Here is a 19,618-nt window from a genome sequence, read left to right on the forward strand (position 1 = left end):
AACTTTTTTTTTCCCCAGCTAAATGTGATCTTGGCTCAACAAGTCTTTACTCAAGCTGTGTTAAAGCGACTCCAGTGGGCGATGTTGGTTATTTGTCCCGCACAAACCGCTTAGAATAAAAACGTTTTTCAGACTGTTGCGGGACGGAAAGCAGCAGTTTGGAGAGTTCACAGTGGTCATGGCAAAGAAGTCAACTCCAGGCTGGTTTGGAGTTTTTCTCTCTACTGCGACTATAACGATTTTTGTTGGGAGTCCGGTCAGCGGTGAGTTGTTTATATTCTGAGTTTTGTTGCTCTGTACAAATTTCATGTCCCTTTAAGTCTTGCTTTATCTCCATCCAAGCGATTCGTAGGAGCCAGATGTCTGTATGACAGACTTCATGCAGCTGGAACAAATTTAAATGCCTATTCAGACAGATTTATATCCGCCAGTGGCAAGCTTAAAGGAAAATTGCTTTACAGACTTGCAGAAGGTCTTCGACACATTTCAACAATCAGGCAGAGTAGGCTACTAACTTGGTTTTCTTATTAAGTAAATGTGGCTCTTTTTTTTGGCCAAAGGTGACCGTAAAATAGAGATACTTCAAGTACCCAGTTGATAAAAAGTCCTGTCATGCTGAAAAGCATTTGAAAGAAGTCCAAAGTCCAAAATTCTTCATCCTTTTTAGAATTAAAAAAACAAAACAAAAACTTTTTAAATCAAAACTGACAAGTGCTGAAATATCAGCCATATCAAACAAAAAATAAATCAACAGCAATTTAATTTTAGTATTGATTAATAATTAAACAATTTCTCCTGCACAAAGGCAAACCTTTCACTGGTTCCAGTTTCTCAGATGGATGGATTTGATACTCTTCTCTGATTTACTATCATTGTGAATTGAATATCTAAGTATTTTGGACTGTTGGTTGATTAAAAGAAGCAATTTGAAGATGTTACCTCGGGCTCTAAGTATCTGTGATGGCCATTTCTCACTATTTTGTGACATTGATTGAGTAAATGATATATTGAGTAACAGGCAGATAACCTGATAATAAAGATAATCAATAGTTGCAGCCCTAAATTGTCACATACTCTTTGAATGTTACTTTGTTGTGGTCTAGAACAGTAGTTCCCAACCTGGGGGTCAGAACCCCTCAGAGTGGTCCCAAAAAATGTGAGGGGTCCCCAGATGTTTAAAGGAATGATAAAGAATAAGATATTTCTGTTATACAACTTTAATTTAACTCCAATGTTTTGCTTTAGCTGTTTATGGTTCTAAAATCCTTCTATTAAAAGTAATAAAAGAGAATAAGCTAAATTTCAGTTGAACTGCTCACAATTTTTGTCATTTTGTCACAAGTAGACACTGCTTAATTTTAAGGATCCACAAGCCAAAAAGGTCGGGAACCACTGGTTTAGAGAACATTTTGGATTTGAACATTAGTGTGGAGGCCTAGTTTTGTCACTTTGGATGTCAACTCACTGACAGTATAACTGTACCGGTTCTTTAGTATAAACCATATGCTGCTGACCAGCAAGTAAAACAGAATCTGACACCCTGCTCTGTAAACAGCCCAGCATTCCAGGAACCGCTTTCACCGACCCAGCAGGACCTCTGAGCCTCTTGTGATAGCAGGCCACGTTTCAAGGGTATACCTGAGCCCGGATGAGCTCAAACAGCTGCATTTCAAGCCCACCATTGGTTCCATCTTGCTGTCGGAGGGCCGTGAGGTTAAGTTCAACTGCTCTATCAACATCCCCAATGCCAGGCTGGATCCCACCATTGTATGGATGAAGAACGGCCAGGAACTGCCTGGAAACATGCAGGCGACGATCAATGAGCTCCAGACCATCACAGATGGGGTTACGACTCACGTCTCCACTGTCAGGTATGTGACACATGGAGTGATATGTGAAAAGATGTATGTACAGGCTTTGATTATTGACCTTATGGACTGTATTACAGTATCAAGGAGGTGCAGAAGGTGCATGCTGGGGAGTACTGCTGCAGACTGAATATCAGCACCGTGATGGTGGAGTCTGATCCAATCGTCATTGAGGTGGAAGGTGAGTTTTGACATGATGCTGCAATCGGGAGTTTCCTCTACATTTTTGTTGGACCTTCACACTTTAATTTACTTTAATTTGTCCACAGGTCTACCAACATTTATTCAGCAACCAGAGGACAGGAACGTAACAAGGGACACACCTTTCACTCTTTCATGTACGGCGGTGGGACCTCCAGACCCCGTTCATATCCGCTGGCTCCGTGATGGATTACATGTTAGTGACTTTGCAAGCTCTCCCAGCAGCTACACTGTGTCAGGTGAGCCTCGACCACACAGTCCACTTTCTTATCTCTCTTTCAATCTCTCACACACACACACACACACACACACACAGAGTATAACAGCTATGCTCTTTCCCTCCTGTTGTCCGTTCCTCTTGAGGTAGTGAAAATCTCTAAAGAGAAGTGTAATTTCTCACTGTTCTCCTAGCACAATATTGAATTTACGATCAGAATATGACTCAACATCAGTTCGAATGACACCTTGAATTAGACAGAAAGAAGCTGAAGATGCTGCTTTGTCGTTTATCACACTCAGATAAGAATGTTCCCTTATTAATGTCAAATGTGTTGGAGAAGGTGAAGAAGTAATTTCCTCTTTTAAAAATACTTTCTTTGTTTGATTTAAAAGTGCTCCTCAAAAGTTGGATTCATCGGGGTAGAGTTGATGAAAGTGCTTTTTGATCAAGCTCTATTTGTTGTTTGTATTTTTGAGTAAAGGGAACTTTTTTTTTACTAGAAGTAGGCTTATATAAAAAAGTTGTAAAAGTAGAATACTTGAAATAACACAGGAGCTGCAGCTAATTAAGTAATTTAATATGGGTTCACTTTGATTGACTTCCTTCTTTGACTCAATGTGGAAACATTCACCAACAGAGAGAGATACAGGACATTTGGCTCTTTGATAATGGAGAAATGTTGGTCAGTGATGTTGGTCCTTACTCAGCTAGCATCAGTATGTTGGTGGTTTCATTTCTGCCTCGTCTCTGCTGCCTCAGCATCTGCACCGTGCTTATTACAATGCGATTCATCAGCAAGGTCAGTCATTGGGGCCTTCTGCAACACCACTGAATGGTTAGCGGTGGTCATTCTCGCATGGTCGGTGCTTTTGTAACACCGCTCTGCTAGCTGTACACAGTAAATAATGTGACACTGGGAAAATAACTTGGAAATTACAGTACTTGCTGTAATTAACTATTAATGAATGAATTTTTATTGTCGTGTCATACCATTAACGTTGGGCCAGAGTGACATTAAAGTAAGGCTGCAACTATTGCAGTTATGTTCTAGATTAATCATTTAATTGTTCAGTCAAAAAAAAGTTAGAAAATAGTAAAAAATGCCCCACAAATCTTCCCAAAGCTCAATATGACATATTCACATTACTTGTTTTGTCAGACCAACAGTCTAAAATCTAGTGATTTTTAGTTTTAATATACAGCAAGATTATTAAAACCAGCAATTTCAGAAAGTGAAGCCAGTGAATTCAGTGTGGACTTTATGGCCTTAAACGGCCTCTCTTTGCAGACAAACATTTGTTATTAGAAGCATAACCTCTCTGCTCTGTATACTCTAACTCCTCATTTTCAGCTCGCCGCAGGCAGTGAGTAGTGATACAGCCAGAAGCTGAGGGGGTTAAAGGTTCAGAGCTGTGCTATGGTCCAGTGTGTGCAAGGGCCCGGGCAGTTAGGGGATGGGGGGCTGCACAGAGAGTGTGTTCGGGGGTTGGCTCCGAGGACAAAGACCTCATTCACAGGACGGCCCACTACCCTGCAGGGAGGGGCTGAACACAGAGGCTGGCAGGCTGCAGGCTACCAGAGCTCTGTGCAAGACCAAACATAGGCACAACAAAACAGTGTAAACTCACTCTTGTGCATACTTAACTTAGCTCATTCTTACTAAAATATAGGGCTCCTTTTTCCTCTAAAGGCTCCATGATATCATCAAAGTGATCTTGTTGGTAAATTATTTTTTATTTTATTTCAGGAGAGTCATTAGCATGCACTTTTCAATCATATTGCTTGAAATCTGGGCATCATAATTTACAGACGAGGACAATTTCAATTAGTAGTGACGTTTGGGCCATGGCAATCTTTCTGTCTCATGGAAACATCATAATATAAAGTTTATGGTGGTAAAGTGGATGCAGGTTTGAAAGCTTCAGCTTTGAAAGTAAACTGATGGACCAAATGTGGTGCACAGTAAAAAAGAGTAAAAAGTTTTAGGCCAAGTTGTAACCTGACAGAGTACTTCATGGCTATATTTGCTGCCTGAATATAAAACTGGAAAAATAACACAGACATCTCAGGCAGCTCAGTAAGATGGCGCGCTCTCAAACCTGATAATTACAGGCTGCTGCAGCACTTCCACATTCTACATTTGGTTACATCAACCACTCACTTCTCTGCATTTACCGAATTGCCTCCATCATTTCTGATGTTTCCATCTAAGTGGCCAACCCGTCTGTTTTTTTTCTACTGTGTTGTTGCTTTTTCTTTTGATTCACTTTGCCATGTACAGTGAAAGCAGAAATGTCAATGCTTGTCCGTTATTCATTTCCCTTTTCCCAAAAATATATGACTCTAAAAGAATGTGTGTGTTTAACCCTTAAATGCATGCAGAACTTAATGTTAATGCAGCTTTATCAGCATGGTACTCAGAAGTGGATTTATGCCATTACTGTAGGTCTGCAGTAAAAACTGGATGATAAGGAGAAAGGAGGCGAGTTTGCAGTATCAGAGCTTAATTATATTCCCATATTCTACTCTGTAGTTTATCTTTATTGGCCGAGTATGTTAATAAACACAAGGAATTTGGTTCCGGCCATCGGTGCCTCTCAAGCAATGCAGACAATATACATATTGTCATACAAGACAACGTACATATTATTTACAGAAAATACACAATATACATATTGTATAAAAGACAAACAATACTGTATACACAAGGTGCAAGTGTGTGTGGTATTGCAAACAACAAAAATGTGCATCCCATAGGGGAATGAACATTTTCGAACATTTTCACTTTGTTGTCAACTGCTGCTTGGAGCACGCATTGACCAGTATCTTATCAGTCAACCAACTTCTCCAAAGGACTGTGGAGTTTGAAGATTACTTTGTTGAGATCATGGACTGCGATCCATCCTTGAAGCTGGAGACAGCTGAGACTCAGACCTGCACGGGGACTGAGTCTTTACAAATGCTGGTTCACAGCAACAAACAGAGGCTTGTCTACGGCATTCAAGGGAAAGCTGGCATTCACAGCCTCATATCACGTCAGCCTCTCCTGCTTATGGCTGGTGACCCTGGTGCTCTGACACCTTTTCAGATTGCAGACAGGGCTTTGGTGAAGGAGTCCACTATTCGCCGTGTCCTGCTGGAACTGTTTAAAGGTTGGGATAAGACCTTCAGAAAGGCGCAGCACCAGAAGAACAGTGAATTTGAAAGCCAGTTGGTGGAACATATTCACTTTCTCTTGCAAGAAGAGACAAAAAATACCATAAAAACAGAGTATACTTGCAAACCCTCAAATGTCTTGAGGACCCAGAGGAAGAAAAGAAACTGATTCAGAAACTGATGTGGCCACTCAGGATTATGCTGGGTGAGGCTCTGCCTTTTACCAGACTGACCAGAGAGGGGCTGATGGAGGACCTGAGGGCTGCTGTGGAGGCCTGTAGCATCGTAGCCACAGCGCTCTTTAAACATCTCAAGCCCTCTGTGAGCTTTGCTGCAGGCACAAAGCCTGGAGATAACATTCCATACTGTATCAACCTCCTAATCAAAAAACTGCAAGAGGCACCAGAAAGAGAGCTCACCAAGTTGGAGCTTCGGCAGAGGGAGCGTGCAGAGGCTGGAGAGGAGGTTCCCAGTGCAGAGGCCGACACAGAGCCTGATACAAAAGGCACAGAGCCAGATACAAAAGGCACAGAGCTAGATACACAAACAGATGCTGAAGAGAAACCAAAGAAGAATAACAAGTTATTCTCTTGGTTCTCTAAACTGTTCAAGGGCAAGAAGATATAGAAACTTTCACATAGGCATTTGCCTCTACCACGAACATTTAATGTGATTAATTTTGTTATGACATTTTGTTTAATTCCTTTATTTCTGTTTTTCTTGATGTTCAATTCAATAAATGTGTGTACAAACAAAAAGTGCTTTCAATTCTACAAGCTGCATTTTGATGTGGACTGGGATCCAATTAAGCAATTTAAGTACTGAAGTTACATGTTTGGGTATGCATGCATTCAACAAATTCTGATACTTGAGTTCAAATTTCTACTCATACTTTATGTACTTGGATGTTTCCATTTCATGCTACTTTAATATCTACTTCAGTTCATATTTTGCAAATTAAGGTTTTACATAAAAAACAGATGATCAGATTGTAAAACGTGCTTTGTTTAGTATTAAACTGCCCACAGTATACTATATAATGTAATTTAACTAAGCATTGAAAGTTATACAGCGTGCACAGTCCAGGGAAATTTTAGTAATAAGACTGCAACTTTGGAAGACACTCCTTTGACTTGGCTAACTCAGACTGCTGAAGCCTCATATTAGCATTTGAGGGACTTTTGAATGCATTTTACACAGAACAAAGATTGTGGATTCATCTCTTGCACTGAAATTGCTTCACAGCCAGAATTGACAGGAGAAATGGTTACAATCACTCCAAAGCAACCAAAAAAACTATTTCAGTTTACATATGGGCATGTAATTATTGTTTTAAGACCAACTTGGAAAAACTGTTAACCTGTCCTTTAAACTAGATGTTTGGTGGAGTATCAATTCAGGAAACCACATCTCTGTTGTCTTATATTTACTCAGTATTTTGGACATAACCATTGTTTTACCAAAATACTGCCAAATTCATGCAAACATCTATTATCATGTTGCCTATACCTGTCAAAGCTTGGAGGGAGTTATTTTAGCACAGTTATGTGTTTGGAATACACTAATCGTTTTGGATTAGTGGATTTTGTAACACTTTTTCTGCTATGAAAACTTGTCATCACTGCAAATCCATTGTGGTTGGAATGATTTTAACATGACCTTAGCCCACAGTCAGCATACAGTGAACTTTATACAGCCACCCTTCAACCGTACAGGGTTGAAATAGAGTTTGTGAGTATCACTCAAAGGAAAAGCTGCCACAGTAGTTGCGACATGTACTAACCTGGCTTTGCCCCTGTTGCCCCTTCGCTCTTTGGTGAAATTTTATAAGAATGTTCAGTTGCTACTGTGCCTACAGTCAAAACTGCTCAGCTCCCACTATGCCTCAACTATCTGTATGTCATCCAGATTGAAGTGAGGCGTGTGGTACATTTACATTTGCACAGCTTAGTTAGAAAATATGCTGATGTATTTGCACGTTTCTCTCAAAACTTCAAAGTGCAATTTTGATCCATGTGATCCAAAGTTTATTTAGATGTTGAAAAGTGACTTATTGTTTATACAGTAAATGATCCAGTGCAACCTATCTTAAGTGAGGCTCTGTCTTTGTGCAAACATACTGGACTTAGAGTTTGTGTGACAAGTGAAACACTCTTTACCGTGGTGCTCATAAGCAGAGGAAGGCAAACTAATGAGGTAGAAATATTCTGCAGAACGTAAACAAAACATCCCGAGCTGGTTCGAGTCATCTCTCTCAGGCTGCTTTGTGATTAGCTTTGTAGAAATGTTTCCGAGATAGAGACACTGGAAAACAGAGCACAAAAGGGACATTATTTAGCAGCTGTCCCAAGTCCTATTCTAACTGTGCAGATCTGTGGCTGTTGAAAGACAGGAATTGTATGACCAGGAAAAGAGACCCAGCAAAAGGATTGTTACCGCAGTACATAACACTGGAGAGGCTCAATCTGAGCTTACTGCATGAGGCACTGCTGTGTGAACTTTGGAGAAATAATGGGAGTGTGAGTCATCCTAAATGTGTTTTTTTTGTATCATTTTTCAGTCTCGCCCCACTTTCACTTCTCCAGTGAGGCTGACATGGCACTTTTACCCCAGACTCACCTTTGACACAGAGAAAGCAGTTAGTTTGTACCAAAAGTTAAACTTATCAAGAATGTGACTTGCTGGCTTTTAGTGAAGTGTTTTTTTCCCACTATTGAGGGAAAGTGAAACTTGAGTTGAGATTTATTTTTCAAAATAACAGCGCTCTCATGACCTTGCTGATAACTTTATCTGAATGTGCGTCTAACCAATGTGTCCACTGCAGGTGTGGACAAGTACACTCGGTTCAGCTGTGAAGCTAACAACACGAAGGGTGTCACCACCTCCAGAGAGGCAAATATCAACATCAAAGGTAAAAGTGGGCCCTTTTGGGACTGTTACATTCCATCGACATTCCAACAGAGTTTCATGCTCTGCGAACTGACCATATGCCTCCATGTGGGGGTAGCTAAAGAGGGTCTTAATGGTGTTTTGCAGTGCCTCCCAGTCCTGTGTCTAATGTTACTGTGATGGAGAGACAATCCAGTAAGTTGATGCTGAGCTGGATCCCAGGACATGATGGCTTCTCTCCACTCACCAAGTGCCACATCAGGGTAAGATCCACATCTACACAAACAGCATTGCTGTTTAATGCCCTCAGATCAATCCTTACATGTTCTCTGTTCCATCTAAGGTGAAAGAGGTGAGTCGTAGAAAAGGACTGGTGACAACCACCAGGTTCATTAATGTCACAGTGCCACCATTCCAGTGTGAAGTCTCTGGGCTGCAGGCCATGACGTGGTACAACATGAGTGTTTCCTGCAGTAATGAAGTGGGCGCCTCTCCTGTCACCATGTGGATCCACAGCAACACTACAGAAGGAGGTGTGTGTGTGTGTGTGTGCACTTCAGGGACCATGGAACAAATTAGGGGATGAATTTTGTCGGTGGTTGGCGATAGTCAGCAGCAGATCTGGGGAAAAGGGGGCAAAATGATCCAAAATCTAATTAATTCCATCCCAGCATTTTGAATTCTGAATTTTTATAGCTTTGAGACTGTATTTGCTTTAAAAACCACCTTGTATATTTTCTTTCCAGGACCTCTGTGTTATGCTCCTGTCTCCTTCATCATCATAGATGATTCCTGTTTAGGTTTCAAGAATGTGGCACTATGTAATTAACCTACTGCTTTCCCATCCAAAACGTGCTTAATGTAAGCCTTCTTGCAGCAGCAGCATGTAATAACTAGAATTTACAGGAGTTACATAACTACCTGCTCTGCTCACAGAAAGTCCCCCTCAGAAGAAATATTGTATTCACTAAATCTGTTGTTTTCCTGAAGGGTAACATAGGAAATAGGAGTGGTCTCACTGAGAAAACACAAAGTTCTTACTGGGTGGAGCTGCGTTCAATTTCCTTCCTAAAGCTACTGTGGGGGATATTTTGGTTGAAAGATTTGATATGCGGTGCCAGGAAATGACCACATACCAAAGTGTAATCAAAGATTTGAACAGGGGGGCAGTCTCATTTTCTTCTTTCATTTTTGTTTTACAGGAATTCTATATGAGGTCTTTTGATCTCGTTATTACGTGATGTGTTAATCCCTCTTTTTTCCATTTCTTGTCACATTCACAGTGCCATCAGTTTATCCCCGAAATGTGACTGTACAGCAGAATGAATCTTGGCTGATGATCAGATGGAAACCTCCACCAGATGATAAGATAAACGGCATCTTGCAGGGTTATGATATTATTGTCAGACATGGGGCACAAGTGAACAAGGTAAGCTCATCAGCACCACAGTATTTATAGATTTAGCCTTTTGCTTTTAGTGTTGCCATTTCTTTTGTGAATAATATTATATTGAGTTCTTACATTTATATAGCAGTCACAATAACTTTAAAGGAGACCTATTATGCTCATTTCCAGCTCTATATTTGTATTCTAGGACTCCACTAGAGCAGCTCTGCATGATTCACAGTTTAAAAAACTTTATCGTATACTGACCCTTTATGCAGCCCCTCAGTTCAGCTTCTGTCTCGCAACGGGCAGTCTTAGCTCCTGTCTCTTTAAGGCTCTCCTCCCGATGAGCCCATTCTGTTCTGATTGGCCAGCTTTTTGGATGCTTGCCAAGGGGCGGCTGTATCAGAGTCGTGTTAAGTAACTACCGATGCAAACCAAACAATGAACTCACGCACTTTTCGAGAAGCGGATTAACTATATAAAGAAATTCATCACAAGCCAACGTTGGCCCTTGCTGAAAGTAGAAAAAACAATGGAAGCCAAGTGTTTAGAGCAGTCTGAAGCTGGTGCTTTTTGCTCAATGGGATTACTTCTACATACATTTACCTCATTATTTGACACTTTGGCCACGTTTACTATGAATATCCGACATTTTAACATTATATATATATAACAGAAAATAAGGAAAAGCATAATAGGTCTATAGGTTTAACTACATATATATATATATGAAAAAAAAACTACTTGAGACACACATGCAAAATGATTATGTTATATTGCAGTTATGTAGGTAACCACTTTCATATTTTAAAATATTTTTTAAGGATACACATATGCAAATACATACATATACATATATATACAAACACACATATCCTTAGTTATATATACTCACATACACACATACTGGAGATACACACAACACTTGTCAAAAACTGAAATATGAGTCATATTAAGTCAACGAATTATATGTAGTCAAACTACAACTGGCACTGCATCTAATTAGATTAGATCAGAATAACTTTAAATTATTATTATCCCAGAGGGAAATTGGTAAGCAGTGTCCACAAAATTTAACATACACAATAAAAAACATACACACTAAGAAAGAAAGAGAAGCAATCAGCAGCAATCCAAGCCTTAGTCCACCCATGATATACATCCATGTGCTTGCATCCATACAGATGGGTGACAAATTAAAGGGAAAACCGGTACAAGTCTGAATGTTTGACCCCTACAGTGAGGGGATCTGGTGGCTCTGTTATGCTGAGGGGGGCATTTTGCTGGCATGCTTTGGGTCCATTTGACCCCTTAGAGGGAAGGGTCACAGCAAATCAATACAAAGTTGTTTTGAGTGATCACCTTTATCCTATGATTTAAGCATTTTTATATTTATATTAAAATGATGTGAATCATATGCTATGGCCTTCGCAGTCATCAGATCTCAACCCAGCTGAACATCTCTCCACCATCATCAAAACACCAAATGAGAGAATACCTTTTGGAAGAATGGTGTTCATCCCTCCAGTAGAGTTCAGAGACTTGTAGAATCAATGCCAAGGCGGATTGAAGCTGTTCTGGAGGCACATGGTGGCCCAAAACCTTACTAATACCTTACTGGTTTTTCCTTTAATTTGTCACCCATCTGTATATATATAGGGGAGAATATGTCAAGTAATATGAAAAATAGCTCTTTGTTGTTCACATTTTTTATCGTTCATATCATAACAATGACTAATGTATGACAAATATGAAAAGAATGATTCGGAGATACTGGGAATATGTGACACTCCCTTTATCCTGCCTACTGAACCAGAGGTCAGCTTCCCTATTATCTGTGTACAACAATTTTTCCTCTTTGTCCCAAGAGTCAGCAAGGCAGGGAAAGTCACTTACAAGAATAGTAGCATTTTTAGATACACCCTCTCTCTATGAAATAAGTTTAAATTAACAACAAACTCCTGTTTTTTTCAAATATCCGGTTCATTACTCCATGATGGGGTTTGTGCGTAGTTATACTGCATTAGTGCTATCTAGTACAATAGTGTGTTTCCCATTCCTGTCTGTGTTGAAGTTAAAGGAAGCTGATGGTGTGAAAACTGGCAATCGGTGTTTTTCTTCGTTTGGCATGTGGCCTTGAGTCATCACAGAGTGAATGGAATATGAATACAACGGGATGTGTAACGTAGGCCCAAATATCCTTATGTGTTGTCCAGTCAGTTGGTGAGGTCATTACAGACAAAGGCTTTGCAATAAAAGCATTTACTGGAAATGTGTGTAAAGGCAACTTGTTTAATCCTCAGACTCACCAGCTCCTATAAAACAGCCTTATACATCATAACTATTACTTGCTCATATATTTGTGTGTTTCATGGTAGAAGTTATGGTGCCTTCTTATTTTCTTTTTCCCCAAAATTTGCTGCGGACTTAGTGTTGTTGCCACATGATACTCTCCGTTTAGTGCCACAGACATGATAGAGCATTAATCATGGGTTCAGAATTTGCAGTCAGACTGTCAGCACATTGGCCAAGCAGAGGAACCCAAGATGCTACCGTGTTGTGTTGTGAAATACATGACTCTGTCTGTCACATGTCCCCCTCCCATTGCGGCACATGTACTTATCCAGAAACTTTGTCTTCCCTTTTTTTTTGTAGGGAGTTTCATTATATATATGATACTCCCCAGTATACAGTTCCTTGTATTTTCCAAAAAGGTTTCATACTGTAAATGACTGTATGAGAACAGCTGGAAGGGACTTTTTTATATGCATTTCTTGTTTGCTATTGTGCATAAGTGGAAAGGAGAAAAAAGGGAACATAGTTGACGTGCAGCAAAGTTGATGAGCTGGATTTGAGATGTTGCACAAATGTACAAGATGTTCTCCAGCATGCTGTTCCACCACAATGTCCCCAAAGTATGACCTCTTTTCATGGACTTAAAGATCTGCCTCACTTTAAGTTTAACGACTTACGTTATTGTAACATTAAACATGACCTATGTTCTTCTAACAAGTCTGACTTTACCTCTACAAGTGTAATAATTAACTTTAAAAGATGATTGACTATGATTTACATGTCTATTGTTGTGTGTTGTTCAGTTCCACAGTTCCACCACCATGGCCTTTGTAGCTGTGCAGGAATTCAACACCACCTACAGCGTGGAGGTAGCCGCATGTACACAGGCAGGGAGCGGCATGGTCAGCCCACCAGTCTGGCTGTTTGTACCAGAGGACAGTAAGCTGCTTTATTGATTTATCTCATCATCTGGAAATTGTTAACTTCATTAACTGACCCAAGTTTGTTTTGGGGATTAGACTTTACTATATTATCATTACTGCTTTATAAGTAAATAACCTTTTGAGTGTTTATGCAGTATTTTTTAGATAAAATTGCCACAACTTGACAAGGCAGGATAAGCATGGACATATACAAAAAGACAGTTTGGATAAACTAACTGTCTGTTTAATGTGGAAAACTCATGTAAGGGTCACTCCACTTGTATAGTTCACTGTGCAGTACTTCTCAGTTTGTGGACTGCTGTATAATGTCTTCTGTATGTAGGAGAATTTCAAACAAAAAAATAACTGTGATGATGTTATAGTGATGTGATCAGTGTTATCTCAGCTTGGTGACTACAAATGTGTGATAGAAAGCCTGGGATACAAACTGGGGACATGGAATTTGTAAGATGAGGTGTTTACCAGGCATGAAGGAGTTGCATAATGAGAAAAAAAAGATCTCTCTGCCTCAGCTGCACAGGCTCTGACCACTTTTAAATGATAGGTTCACAATATTTCAAATGTGTCTAAAAACAACAGTCAGGTGCCCAAATGAACATTGAAACAGGTTTTGCTCACTGTAATCATTCCTCATGTTCATACTGACCAATCCCCTCCAAATGGACTAACAATGTAAGTGATGGGGAACTAAATCCAGAGTCCTCGTTTTGTGCAAAAACGTATTTAAAATGTATGTGAAGATTATATGAGGCTTCAGCAGTTTGAGTTAGTCATATCAAGTGGATATCTGCCACATTTACAGTCTTTTTAGTTCAAAATTCCCTCTTTACATTTCCTTTGACAGTGTTTTCCTGTTGAACTGCAGTGGAAGTATTGTAATAAAAAGAGGAAATTTGGCACTAAAAAGACTAACTTTGAAAGATATCAACTTGATTTGACTAAAATGGATGGCAGAAGCTTCATATTAGCTTCAAACTTTTAAATACTTTTTTGCACAGACAAAGGCTTGTGGATTTTGTCCCCCATCACTTTAACTATAAGCGCATCAGGAAGGGATTTCTTAATGGCATGTATGAACAGGAGGAATGATTACAGCAAGAAAAAACTGTTTCAATGTTCATTTGGGCACATATTCGGCATGTGTCATACTAAATTTGTCGGAGTGCCCCTTTAAACACACTGCTCATCAGTGATATCAGAAACTCTTTGTCCAATTTCATTTAATGGATTAATAATAAACAGTCAGGACAGAGAATAAAAAAGTTTGCTGACACATTGTTGCTGCCAACATGTTACACATTTGGATCACTGAGCTGTGGAAACTTAGCGATGGAAAAGTTGCTTTATTCTTAATTTTGGAAAACAAAATATATTGACATGAAATGACAGAGCATTGCTACAGTGCTGAAATATCCCTTTTTCCATGGTAATATAATTCAGATAAGTAATCGTGAATATTAGATTTTTGATATCCCACTGCCTGACTATTTTTCCCTAAACTTAAATCATGCTCATCATTTGTTCCTTCTGTCTCAGAATTGGTCCCGTCCCCTTCGTCCAGCCCTGACACCAGGGTCCCAGACTCTGTCTATATTGTACTGGGTGTGGTGTGTGGCTTCTGTCTTCTGCTGCTTATCCTCTGGGGGGCTATCTGTGTACACAACAGGACTTCTGACTCTTGGTTCGGGTATGCTTAATCTCTTCTGTACAAACACGTAGTTGATGTAATTGCCAAGCTTGTTCTAAATTTGATTGTCTTATCTTTTAAATAGCTACTAAGTACTGGGTTTGTGACCCATTTGTTTGCCATGTTTGCTTTGATTTAACAACACAGAAGATTTGATGGTGTCCAGTAGTTCACACTGCATTGGCCTCAGGGACTGTTGAGTAATCTCTCTGTCAGTAGTGAGTTGTAGTAACATGAAAAACTATATGCTTCCTGACTCTGTAAATAAACTGCCTTTGCTTCCTCTTAATCACCGCTGCCTGCACCTGATGAGAGTAATAGCTGTGCAGCTGGAGAGGTGCACAACAGCCAGCTGTGAATACTCTGGAATTTATTATTATGAAGTGTCTGACTCAGTCTTGCCACTCAGGATACAGATAGGAATGTGTCATAGACTGCTGCTCATAAAGGAAAACAGAATCTGATCCCAAAGTCAGGAAAGAAATAACTCACGACGACCACCTTTTCAGCTGAACTTCAGCCTGTGTGTGTATATTATAACTAGACGGTAATGACGTTAGTTGGAGGATTAGCTCACTGATCAACATTGCCTGTTTTTTCTTTCTCCCTGTCTCCCCCTGCAGGTGGTGGTTCGGAGGTGAAGAAAAGCTGCAGCCAATTGTGCAGTACAAACCCCAGAGAACCTACAATCGATCAGCTATAGGAATCACACGTATGTTCGAAAATATCATTATGATTTAAAAAAACAATGTCAACCATATCCTGTTAACAGCACATTTTTAAAAATAAACAGTAAAATGAATGACTTGTGTCTGCAGTTGGGAACCTTGGTATCAGTGATGAACTCCAGGCTAAACTCCAGGATGTGATGGTCATGAGGAATTTGCTCTCCATAGGAAAGATTCTTGGAGAGGGTGAGTGAACAGTTTCATTTTAGGAAACTTTTTTATTCACATGAGCGTGTCTTTATTAGTAGAGATACATACTAAACATACTATGAAGAATAAATGATTCAGCTTTATTTCCTACCAGGTGAATTTGGCTCTGTGGTGGAGGGACATTTAAGACAACCAGATGGGACATCAGAAAAAGTTGCTGTGAAGACAATGAAATGCAAGTCTTTCATTATTAAATAATTTAATACTTTTTAAATGATAAAACAAGTAGAAATGGCAAATATTTAACATTCCTATCATTCTTTTAACAGTGGACAGCTTTTCTCAAAGGGAAATAGAAGAGTTCCTGAATGAGGCGGCCTGCATGAAAGATTTCAATCATCCAAATGTGATCAAACTGCTCGGTAGGACTAATATAATACCTCTCTCATGCATTGTAGAATCTCACTACCTCATTCATTTGCACGTCCTTACAGTTTCTGTGTGTGTGTGTGTGCATGTGTATTGATGGATTGCCTTAAGGTGTGTGCCTGGAAGGGGGATCAGAACATTTTCCCAAGCCCATGGTTATCCTTCCTTTCATGAAATATGGAGATCTGCACAGCTTCCTTCTGCGGTCTCGACTGGGAGAGAGTCCAGTGGTGAGAAATCACACAAACACTGAAATACTGTTGTCATCTGCAATTTTACCAGAATATTCACTTGTCACGTCTTCTTGTTTGTTTGTGTTTTCACACAGTTCCTTCCCACTCAGATACTGCTGAAGTTCATGGTTGACATTGCTTTAGGTATGGAGTATCTCAGCGGTCGTAACTTTCTGCATCGTGACCTGGCTGCTCGTAATTGCATGTAGGTTGTTTCCTCTGATTTGTGTAGAGAGTTCAGTTGGTAGATGGCGCACTTGGATCTACTGTATTTTGTAACTGTATTGGCAGGCACAATGACTTTTCAAATGCAACAATTTTTAAGTTTCTTTCCGACAAGGAGCCTGACTTGTTTGTGACTGTGTATAGATTTATTGCATTGTCACTCATGTGGTTTGTCTGTTCCTTCTTTCTCTCTTAGGCTGCGAGATGACATGACAGTGTGTGTAGCAGACTTTGGGCTATCTAAGAAGATCTACAGCGGAGATTATTACAGGCAGGGCAGAATAGCCAAAATGCCAGTAAAATGGATCGCAGTAGAGAGTCTAGCAGACAGAGTTTTTACTGTAAAGAGTGATGTGGTAAGCATCTCCATTTGTTCCTGCCTCTTCAGCACTGTCAGTCTTTACATGTACTTTTCAAAAATGTGCACGAGTCATACACACATTTTCACACTTCCCCTTTTTAGGGTTGTGGTGATAGTTTTGTTTTTAATAAACATCATTGACCTAAGAGGGGGAAATGTCACGAGTTTTTCCTTTCTTTTACCATTTTTTAGAAATTTAAAAGTAGTTAATGAAAATACTTGCTTACGTTGTAGAATAAAATCCAATTACCTGAAGAGTCCATTGAAAAACAAAACCTACCTTTTGTGTAAAGTCAGAATTTATATACAGTAATTGATTGGAAAAATTATGTTCATCCCCCATGCTGTAACATAAATATTAAACCTGGAAATAAAGAAAACACCAAAGAGGCTGAATGCATTCACATTTCACAAACATTTGAACTTTCGAGTTGACTGAAAATAAAAAGTAGATAATGCTTATGTAATCATTTTTTGGTCACTTAAGAAAGTCAGCATATTTTGAGAGTAATTGTTAATCCAGAAATGTAAATAGCAGAGAGAAAAATTAATTTTCCATGCACTGTGTATTATCTACATAATGAAATGTCATCTGAAGTTAATATTCTGTGTCATCCAGTGGGCATTTGGTGTTACTATGTGGGAGATTGCTACACGAGGAATGACGCCGTACCCCGGCGTCCAAAACCATGAGATTTATGACTACCTTCTTGAAGGACACAGACTGAAGCAGCCAACAAACTGTTTGGATGAACTGTGAGTATTTTTCTGTTCTGCACAGATGGTTGATGATTTTAGTTTCTCTGTCTGGTTGAGTTTGTCTAAATCTTGCAGAAATAGAGGTTATTCTGAAGAATAAAGTGTGGGAATGGTGATATTGAATGTATTATGCAAGCTTTTCACATACATTTTAAAAACTGGATTTTTTTGTGCTTAAAATGTTGTCAGACGCATTGATCAGCTTCCAACAATCAGATGGAATATTCATATCTTCTCACATCTTATGTCTGTTATAACACTTGTTTGTTAGACTAGTTTGTATAGCTCTTATTCATCTTAAGAAAATGTTACCATACATTGCCTGGATATGTATTGTCCCTCTAATGTCTCTCTGTATGGGAGCAAAGTACACTTTAAAACTACACACTAAATTTAAGCACCTAGAAGTCGCTTTGCACATGAGTAGAGTACTTATTTTTTCAGTTGTCGTTATTTTGTCAAATTCATCTGAATAAAACAGAATTGCTTTGCTCACCACTGCCATCTGTAGTGCAAGTAGAAAATTAATAAAACTAAAAATATATCTTACCTAAACAAGGTGTAGGCTCTTTAAAAGGTATGAAGATTAATTAGATTTGTTATTTCCCTGTGACTATAGGTATGAGATCATGTACAGCTGCTGGAGGTCTGATCCTCTGGACCGACCCTTCTTTCCCCAACTGCGTGAAATGTTGGAAAAACTCACAGAAAAGCTTCCAGAGTCCTGCAGCAAAGATGATATAATCTACATTAACACCAGCTTCCCTGAGGAGGACCCCAATGGAGAAGCACTGTCCGCAGAACCTCCTATGTTCAGCTCCTCCCCTTCCTGCAGCCGCCAGGCAGCAGAAAATTCAATAGTTACTGCGGACATTCACGGGAGCCTGGAGGATGAGGAGGATGAGGACGATGATCGTTATGTGGTGGTGATCTCCTCTGATCCTTCCCTGAGATCTGCGGCAGTGGACATTCCTCTTTTGTCGAGCAACGCTTTAAGTCACACAAATGGAGACGTGGTTACTGATGTGACAGGGATGGATCACAACTCGAGCGACACTTCTCTCCTGCTGTAAAGATTGGTACCCAACACATCAAAACTGTAATAAAAATGTCATGCAGTGGTTCATCAGTACTAAACATTATGCCTCGTTGCACTGGGAGCACCTTGACGTTTCCTAATGTGGACTATCTGTAGTGCTATCTTTGTTATATAAGCAGTTCACGCTTTACATGGCCAGCCTACATGCCAGTGTTAGTAATGTTGTCTATGTGTGTCAACATCAAACATGTTCACGGACATGTTCCTATAAGCTTAAGATACACTGAACTGTGAAATTGTTTACTGTGTTGAATGTTGTGTTGCTATGTAAATATAGAAATGTACAGAACATTTATAAAGTGATCTTGTATACTGTAAAGATAAATAATTTATAAATGGATGGGAAATGCATTTATATAGCGCCTTTCTAGTCTTTGCAATACATACAATACATTACTCAAAGTGCTTTACAATACATGTCAACATTCACACACACATTCATACACTGATGGCAGAGGCTGCCATGCAAGGTGCCAACCTGCTTATCACGATCTAATCTAAATGCACTTTCACAGACACACAGACACACACGCACACACCACTGGTGCAGCTATTGGGAGCAATTGGAGTATCTTGCCCAAGGACACTTCGACATGCAGACTGGAGGAGCCGGGGATCGAACCACCGATTTTCCGATTAGTGAACGACAACCCGTTCTACCTCCTGAGCCTCCTGGCTTTAAGACTACATTTTGTCAGGATTCACTTATTTCAAATTGGTACCACTGTCATGGAAATCACTTTTGGAAATATATCATATCAAAACAACTGCATTAAAATGTTTATATAGACCTTATAAGTCTGAAATTAGCAGTGGTGGAAAATAACTGAGTTCATTTACTCAAGTACTGTACTTAAGTACAATTTTGAGGTACCTCTACTTTACTTGAGTATTTCCATTTTATGCTACTTCATACTTCCACTCCGCTACAATTGAGAGAGAAATATTGTACTTTCCACAACATTTATTTAACAGCTTCAGTTA

At 39.5% G+C, this 19,618-nt stretch overlaps 1 protein-coding gene across 1 annotated transcript; it reads left to right on the forward strand.

The window, feature by feature from the left end:
• The first annotated feature begins 28 nt into the window (after nt 1–28).
• Nucleotides 29–18,985, forward strand: mertka (c-mer proto-oncogene tyrosine kinase a). The gene is made up of 19 exons (XM_067609807.1): nt 29–263; nt 1,556–1,871; nt 1,949–2,049; nt 2,138–2,308; nt 8,270–8,356; nt 8,482–8,597; nt 8,678–8,867; nt 9,618–9,763; nt 12,823–12,958; nt 14,500–14,650; nt 15,274–15,362; nt 15,469–15,564; nt 15,683–15,763; nt 15,858–15,950; nt 16,069–16,187; nt 16,286–16,395; nt 16,612–16,771; nt 17,396–17,532; nt 18,155–18,985. Exons 1-19 carry the CDS (start codon nt 179–181, stop codon nt 18,606–18,608), a joined length of 2,838 nt encoding a protein of 945 aa, XP_067465908.1. The 5' UTR covers nt 29–178; the 3' UTR covers nt 18,609–18,985.
• The last annotated feature ends 633 nt before the right edge of the window (nt 18,986–19,618 follow it).

This window comes from Thunnus thynnus, chromosome 14, assembly GCF_963924715.1.
Source record: "Thunnus thynnus chromosome 14, fThuThy2.1, whole genome shotgun sequence".
NCBI lineage: Eukaryota > Metazoa > Chordata > Actinopteri > Scombriformes > Scombridae > Thunnus > Thunnus thynnus.